Genomic DNA, 8,753 nt, shown 5'->3' with positions numbered 1-8,753 from the left:
AGATTAAAGGACAAACTGGCCCATTTTCCAGGAAGGGCCACAAACATGGTATCTGACACTGTCATGCAGGGCTCCTGGGGAATGAGGCCATATCCCAGGCTCACCTCTGGAAGGGATTAAGGTGACAATAAACATCCCTTTTGCCCAGATCCTCCATGCCAGACTCTGGTCTCTGCTTTCACCAGAAACACCCCAGTGTTTCAACCAAAAGGCTTGCACTCCCTCCTGGCTTCTGCTTGCCAGCTCCTGCCCACAGGCCCAAGACCCTAACCCCAAACCTTTTCCAAGTCCAGCAAGCTGGGAGAATTTTATTTACTGATACAGCCGATACTACCACTGCTTTTGTCAGGAGGAAAAAAGAGAGTAAGAGAGGAGACAAGTCATTTGGAAAGGACACCTCCCCTTGGGAAGCTGTTAGGGAGGTGCTACAGGGGGGTAGAAGAGAGAATAGACACCAGAAAACACGGAGATGGAGGAAGCACCGCATGAAAAGCACTGGAGGATGCTAATCCCTTCTTGGGTGCACAGTAACTAACAAGTTTTAATCACTCACAAGCTGACCACCCAGTCATCTCTCCTGTCTCTCTTCATCTACCACCAGCATTTGTTATTTCACTTGCCAAGCCTGTTGCTTTGAGCAAAAAAAAAAAAAAAAAAAAAAAAAAATCACCACCTTTTGTAACTGCAAGGGCCTCTGAAAAGCCATGCAATGGGTGGGGGGCAATGAGCTGGGAAGAGGAGGAGAAACTTCTGCTACAGCCTGAGATACCTCTGACAGGGGTAAGGAAAAGGGCTTTCTTTGCTCATTCCCTCCCGCTCTGCCTTGACAGCCCAGACCCAGCCCTTTCCCCCCTACCTGCTCAGTGCACAGGGAAGAGAAGCCCACATACCAATTCGCCCTGCATCCTGCAGCTGGATTTTGAGCATCTCCATGGGAGTGGTGACAATCACCTGGCAGGTACCCGCGCCGCAGCCTGCCAGCATCTCCCTCAGCAGTGTCAGCTTTTTCCTGCCGGAAGAAAAAAGAGAGTCAGTGGGAGGAGGTGGCCTGCAGTAACACCAGGGCAGCTGGGTGCAGGGGCTCGGGACACATTTCTGACCCTGGGGGGGCCAGAGGAGAGGCAGCCCGGGGGACGGGGGAACCTGCTAGGCTTGGCAGTTCAGCACAGCCCAGGCTTGGCATCTCTGCCAGCATCACCTGATCTGGAGGAAAAGATGTATTTTGGCTCCAGAAACTTAACGTTCAGAAAAAGCCACCAGCCCAGCCAGAGCAGCAACCAGACAGGAACACACAACCCTCTCCATCCCCAGAAAGCTGCAGCTCTCTTCCAGCCCGGTGTTGCTCCCGGTCAGGGCACAGCCTTCGGAAAGCATATCATAGCTTCAGAAGGCAGCAGAGGACCTAAGCATTAAGGGGGATAAGCAGCTTTCCTTCTGCCATCCTAGCCCTTTAAACACCGTCAACATCCCCACAAACAAATAAACAGAGACAACAGCACAAGGAGCAAGGGGGGGAAATATTTGAGCTGCTGCTTTGGGGTTCTATGCCAAAAGCAAAATAAATAATCAGCAAAGATGGGAGTCAGGGAGGTAGTTTCCCTGTGGTTAGGAACTTCTTCACCTCACCAGCTTTTCCAAACCTGAAAAAGTGGCCTTTGCACTAAACTGGTCCTGCCTGAAGGACAAGGGATGGGATGGACCCTCAGCACTGCAGCTTCATGCATCCTCTGCCCTACAGAGCAGGGATTATCAGCGGCATGTTCTTGCCTAACAAAATGCAGCATTTCATAGCTCCCTCCATCCCAAAGCCACGAAACAGCCCAGCTAAGACTAAAAAGAGGAACTCAGGATGCAAATGCTCAGAAAGCCTTAATTTTCAGAAACTGCTGAGTTTTTACCCTGTAAAAAATCTCACCCCTTGGCACCACAAAACAGTGACTTGATTAAAAAAAAAAGTGCCTCTGATCTGCTCTTTTCTAAAAGGGGAAAAAGAAAAGCATATATAAATCACACAGCCAGAGGGAAACAGCCTCCTCTTTTTCCTGTTTTAAATGCAAGTACTATTTTTACTCCCCCCAGCCTCACTCCTGCAGCAATATCTCATCTTAACCTGATCAAGGCAACTCCCCACGCTACGGCAAAAGCAGTCCCACAATAATATGCCCTATTCCCTTGCAAAACCAAGCCACACTCCCTTACCGGGAGTTTCATATGCACGCACACACAGCACAGCCATGGCACTGTGGGGCAGCAAAGGAGTTTCAATGCCAATCCTATAGGAAAGGGAGGGGAGATGCACCATAATCCTGCCGGCCCACCACGTCAGCCGTGCCGATTTCTCTTCTCGGAGCGGGGGATTAGAGGCACAAAGCCACAACAGAGATTACCAGCTCTATATTTTTAGAGCTCTCCTGTGAGGCTGAAGGGAGGAACATTTCACTCCCCTTTCAAAATTCCCCAATAGTGAGAAGCTGCAAAACACAATCCCTCCTACGGTGTTGCCCACACGGGTGCTGAAGTGTGTACAGCAAGCTTTCCCGGAGGCATGCAGGCATCAGGGTGTGGAAATCCAGAGGTCCCCCCTGGCACTGACACCTGGAGGTCCCCAATTTGTGCCTCTCGGGCAGCCTGAAGCATGCCGCCAGGCTCTGCATGGCTCAATACAGTCAGCAGCAGCACTGACAAGGCTATACAACCACTAGCCCAGTCGTGGGAGGAAGGAGCTTCTGCCAGTCCCTCTCTACGGCACAGCTGAGCACCTCCCACTTTAGCAAGAGCCCTGGAGTGTCCCCGGGGCACATGTCTCCTGGCTTCCATTCAGCGCGACCGCTTTGATACCCAGTTCAAAAGATCAGGAAGATTTGCCCTATGTGTTCATCTATGGATCATTATCCCAGCCAACAAAAGCCAGCCTGGCTTGACTGAACTCCATGGAGCTATGCCAGCGTGACCCAGTGAAGGATTTATGCGCATGGGTATACTTTAGAGATGTCAAACATGTACATCAAAAGCACCTAGAACAAGGGCTTTCAGCTTTTGGTTTGCATATCCTGAGAACTGGGTATTTCTTGGACTTCAGTGTAAGGAAAAAAAAAAAAGCCTAAGATAAGCAAATCTTTTGTCAGGAGGTTTAAAATGTGCCACAGAGGGGTCACACTTCCTTTGCAAAACCTCACCAGCCTGCGCATAAAAGGAGTTTGAAAACAGTTCATCTCTAGATGACAAAGGGTTTTAAATATTTAAGGCACCATAGGCCTTATCCTCAGTGATTTAAAAACTGGCACATCTCAACTGCCTTCAAAAGCTGCAACACCAGCAAGGATCTGGTCCTACAAATGCAGGAACCATCTTTTATCACAGCAAGAGGATGTTAAATATAACACACATAATAGTGCCAAATTCTGCACTGGCAGAAATGTTCCACTTTTTTAACTGTCATGCAATTAATTAGTGACAAATCAACAATGTCAAACAGGAAGGGAAGAAGATTCATGATTAATCTAAATTAGAGTTTCAAACTAGAGCTGAAAAATAAGAAAGTAAAAAAGCAAGAACTTGAGGTTTATGGAGGGCTTTTCAAGAGCAATGCAACAGCCTGAAGCTAGGATCTCTGAAAGCATTGGTATACTGGTGTCACATGGGAGCAGAGCAGGATTTTTTTTTTTCAAGTTTCTGAAAAATATCGACTGTGTAGGAGTTGACTGCTTGGGGAGGGACCCAAACCAGCCATTCTGGAATACCATCCTTCCAAAGGAAATCCTTGGCCTAAGGAAACATCTATACAAAGCCACATGTTTCTATTTGCTACCCAAGAGGTTGCTGTCCCCAGCTTGGATATCACCTTCCTCACTCATAAAATAACTTCTGCCTCTGGTCCATCAACCCAACAGAGTACAGAAAGCTCCCCAAGAGTTTCAAGCCAGAGAGTCAGCTGCTTTCAAACAATTTAAATAGTGGGTCTTTGATTAGGGGACCAACACACGGGAGTTGCCCTTCAAAAGGGAGGACAACCTGTTTGCCACAGCCACACAGGGACGTGCACACAAACTGCCAGTCAGTCCCTTCAACCCAACCCCTGATCTTCCAAGACAAACAAGAAGCTATTGCAATCACGCTTCAGAAAAGCTGGAGCTATGATGCTGGGAAATGTAAACGCAAGGAAGTTCCCATCACAAGCTCCCTCCCACTCCCAGTGCCAGCTCAGAAATGCCTCAGACAAACAAAACAAAGCACTGATGTGGGACAGGTCCACCCTAATAACTGCTCAACGCAACGCCACCAGATTAAACCTTCGTCCGGCAGACATTACTCCAGATATGGCACAACCTACCTCTGGCTGCAGAAGCTCTGTTTGGACTAAGTTAAGAGGAGGGTGACTCTGTGCCTGCACCCCTTGTGTCAGGTTTGCCCTGGCAGGAGGTCCCAAGTGTTTTGTTCCAATATGAATATCTGTGAAGTGAACAACAGGCAGGGCAACACGCCTGGGCACGTTGAGCACGGACGCAACCCATGTTTTGTCCCAAGCAATGCACCTGGAATGGAGACAAGGGCAATGCTCCTCCCATGGATGTATTCTGTGATCAAACAATCCATCTCTAGCTCCGTCCAGGTTAACAGTTGAAAGTGCATTTACTTTCTGTCTGAACTCTGATGCCTACAACTTCAAGCCACTCTAATTCCCCATGCCTCTGTGTGCTAAATAAGAGGCCACCTCACACAACCCCTCCCGCAATAGCTATCCCTGAATAGGCACAGTGACTTATCAGCTCTTAACTGGCTCTTTCTCTAGAGGAAGGGCTGGATTCCCCCACCTATAAAGTCCCAGTGGGTTGGAGGAGGGTTATGTGCATTAAAGAAGTGCCTGGATATCCAGTGGATAACCTATAGAAGAGGCTGCCTTGGCCCACAGGGGTTACTGCCCAGAGAAAGACCAAAGCACAGGGTGTGCAAGGTGACACAGCAGTTCAGCAGTAGGACTAGCAGCAGCATCCCTCCTTCCTAAATCAACAGCCTCACTTTAGAGCCTTTGCAGCTCAAGGATCAACCAGGCCATGCAATGGCTACTTATACAGATGCCACAGAAGAGAGAGTCCCAGTATTTTAGGAGAGCCTGAAAGAGGAGCAGATGAAAGAAGGAGCGCTGGGGAGACTTATCAGCTAGGAAGGCAATGAAGAACAAGCTCCTGTCTCCTCATCTGCATGGGAGAGAAGGAAAAGTGCCTTGCTTGTCTCAGAATTACAGTTGGCTATTTCTCTTCTCTGAGCAAAGCTATAAGGCAGGGAAGAAAATTTGCTGGCATCAGCAAAGACACAATTAATGCAATCATGCTGGTCTTCCTAGGAATCCAAGCTGCTAAGTCAGCAGATTGCCAGCCTTTGCTCCAGAACAGCAAACAAAATGAAGGTCAAGCGTAAGGAGGACAGGAGAGGTAAGGGACTGTAAGGTAAGGTAAGGTAGTGGCACTGGAGAGTTTTTATGAGCAAGAAATAGCTTTTATAAGAAGCTATGAGACACTCTACAGCAGCCAAGGCAGAATATTTAACCAAGAACCTGAAAAATGAACAGCAAAACCTGGCAAACACATGCCAAACACAACAGCTGTCTGGCACTCAACACTTTGAAGATGAACATGAAACCTTGTAGGACATTTTAAAGGGACTGGGTTTTATGAAGTGCTTAACACCCAGATTCAAAGAAGACATAAGAAGTTGTAGGCAATACTTACATCTATCAAAGAGGTCTCACACACTGAGCACCCAAAAATCAACAATGTACTTTAAACACATGTTGGTGTACTACTGACTTAAATCACTTTCTTAGCTTCATACCTAAGCGTTTCACACTCAAGTGCTTCACTTAGCCCTAACAACTCCTCTTCTCACATGCTCTGCTCTAGACAATGAAGCTGCTGCTATTTTAACAGCAGTTGTGAGATTATGGGTCTCTCAACACATCCAGCTTCAGAAATCCAGAGGAAAAAAAAGTCTCATCAGTTTTCAGCAGCCTGAAGGTTCTAAGTTTCCCCTCTCTCATGTCTTGCCTTACTCAGCCATGTGGTCCAGCCAGCACAGAGCGCCACAGGAACAAGGACCTGTCTGAAGACTCTTCTGTGGGTCACCTCTTCTACTTCTACCACCTCTTCTCCTGGGAACTGTGGAGGCCCTCAGGCCAAAATCATCACAGGACAATGTTCGACTCTTATTGCCTTTCTCAGTCAGGGTGCCCTTCAGGTTTTTCAGTATCTTGGTTTTCCTCCATCACATAGCAAGGGGGTTTCTAGCACTCACACAACTCACCCAGGCCTCCCTTGTTCCTAAATGACCAGGACAGCCTGAGAGGACCAACACAGTTAGTTTTGTTTCCTCATGAAACAAGACGCTGTAGCAGTAGGCTGTCATACTGGTCTCAAACATCAAAATAGAAACAGGCAAAGAAGCAGAAGTCAAGTCCCCTAGCCAGTGAGCACACATCCTTCCTGCACCAAAAGGAAGGGAAAAGTGTTGTATGGGCAGGAGTGCCCCCCCAAGGTGGTCCCAGGGTGGAGAGGGCTGCAGGAAAAAACATCTCCAGACTCAGAGAGATGGGTGCACTAGCAAGGGCAAAGGGTCTCCCATGATGTCCTGCTTCCCTGATACTCTACCTCCAGCAGCATCCAAGAGCATGGCCAGGGAAAAGGGAGTCTAGCACAAACCTGCAGTGATACATCCTCAAAATAATCTTCCAGCAATCTGCAGCCAGGAGCTTCCTACGCCACAGTTGTTGTTTTCAGTCTGGCCTTTCAAAAACAGGCTTTATGCCACTTTTTTTCCTAGCAGTTTCAAACACGTTCATTTCAACACTAAGTTTTTTAAAGGACAAAAAAAAAAAAATTAATACACACTAGAAGTTGGTGTGTAACTTGAGGCTATTTCAGATCACGCTGGATTTGCCACCCTCTCTCTGGTCCACACATGACTCTTCCACTTGCATGTGGAAGATGCACTCAGCATGTTTTAATCAGCAAATACTGATAGGACATGTACATTTTATTAGACAAGGGTCTCCAATTCATGCAACACATTTCAAGAAAGACAAGTGCTAGAAACTTAGCAACAAAGGCATTCAATGTCAAACAGGTCTAAAAGACTTTTGCAGCTCTGACTCAGAAAAGAACCAGAGCATCCTTTGGGAGGCTGGTCTAAGAGCGTGGCATGATATAAATGTAGAGCAGATAGCCTGGCTTGTGCAAGAAGGACTTCGGTGGAGCTGAACCAAGATCTTGGTGGAGCTGAACCAAGATCTTGGTGGCTCACCCTGAAAAAACAGCCCTCAGCCTTACACTGAGCCTAAATCCCTCAGCTGCACTTTACACCATGTAACACCTTGACTGTTGCAATTACATACCCAGAAATGAAACCACATTGATATGCCAGGCAGCTTGAATCTTCACCTTTCTAACCCTGGGCTATTTTGTTGTTCATACCTAGGCTTCGACTGCAGCTGTGAAATAGGTGGCCCAGCCTTGCGATGTACCAGCAGGTACGTACCCTGTTTTACCCTGTGTAGGAGGAGAGGTGTTTGGATTCCAGCACTGCTAATCCTGCCCTGTCTTACAAAGACAACTGGGGAGAAGGGGACAGAAGCATCTCAAGGGAGAAACCTGCAGACTGCAAACAGCTTGGAAAGAGAGAGCAAGAGTGAGGCAAACCCTTGTGGAACACATAGCTTCATGGCTCAATGAAACAACCCCTCGCCATCACTCCTATTTGCCACATGTGCTACAGATGGGAAAAGATCCTGTGAACTGCCAAAGGTAAGGTAGCATACAACAACTGCAGCACAGCCAGGCACAACCCCTCCACCAGGTTACATACTCCATCCCCAGGCCTGGGATTTCTCTAGTATGGAGGAAAAGGATCCCACAATAAGCAGCTGCCCTTTCTAAGGGCCTTTATCCTCACCGGTAATGTTATGGCCTTTTCCATCACCCCCTGCTCCTCATGCACTAAGCAAGGTCACAGCATGTGCCAGACCTTCCAGCTAGATCCCAGGTTCATAGCCTATACCAGCCACAGCCAACCTGCAAGGCATTTTCTTTCCCATCACGTCTTAGAATGACATTTCTAGTTAGAAACACCTTAAACCATCTATCACAGCAGCATCAAGGCTCTGTCCAGCTCACGCTAGCTATCCTCACAAGCAGAGCTGACCAAATTTCATTCATCTAAGACCCCCATAGCGGTTGAATGAGATGAGTGACTCCGACTCCATGTGCTGCCTAGCTCTTATCACCTAACTTTGGCCCAACCTTTCTTTTCTCTAAAGGAGTTTAAAATGCTTCATTTATCAGCAGTCCTGGTTAACAGGGGAGGTCCCAGATGACTGGAGGTTAACAAATGTGGCAACCATCTACAAGAAGGGTTGGAAGGAAGATCCAGGGAACTACAGGCCTGTCAGCCCGACCTCGGTACCAGGGAAGGTCATGGCGCAGTCCATCCTGAGTGCGCTCACCAGGCATGTGCAGGACAATCAGGGGATCAGGCACAGCCAGCATGGGTTCCTGAAAGGCAGGTCCTGCCTGACCAACCTGATCTCCTTCTATGACCAGGCGACCCGCCTGTGGATGAGGGAAAGGCTGTGGATGTTGTTTACCTGAACTTCAGCAAAGCCTTTGACACTGTCCCTCACAGCATTCTCCTAGAGAAGCTGGCAGCTCATGGCTTAGACAGGTGTACTCTTCACTGGGTAAAAAACTGGCTGGATGGCCAAGCCC

The 8,753-nt window shown here is 48.0% G+C and overlaps 1 protein-coding gene across 1 annotated transcript in view; it reads right to left on the bottom strand.

The window, feature by feature from the left end:
• SLC25A22 (solute carrier family 25 member 22) overlaps nucleotides 1-8,753 on the bottom strand; it is a 43,712-nt gene that overhangs the window by 5,599 nt on the left and 29,360 nt on the right. The window contains exon 6 of the mRNA XM_009639695.2: nucleotides 891-1,009. Within this exon, the coding sequence (XP_009637990.1) occupies nucleotides 891-1,009 (119 nt within the window). The remainder of the gene's footprint in view (nucleotides 1-890; nucleotides 1,010-8,753) is intronic.

Source organism: Egretta garzetta, unplaced genomic scaffold (genome assembly GCF_000687185.1).
Source record: "Egretta garzetta isolate BGI_Z169 unplaced genomic scaffold, ASM68718v1 scaffold650, whole genome shotgun sequence".
In the NCBI taxonomy this organism is placed as follows: Eukaryota; Metazoa; Chordata; class Aves; order Pelecaniformes; family Ardeidae; genus Egretta; species Egretta garzetta.
Note: the sequence above shows the minus strand (reverse complement) of the source record. Positions and strands in the feature narration are given on the sequence as shown.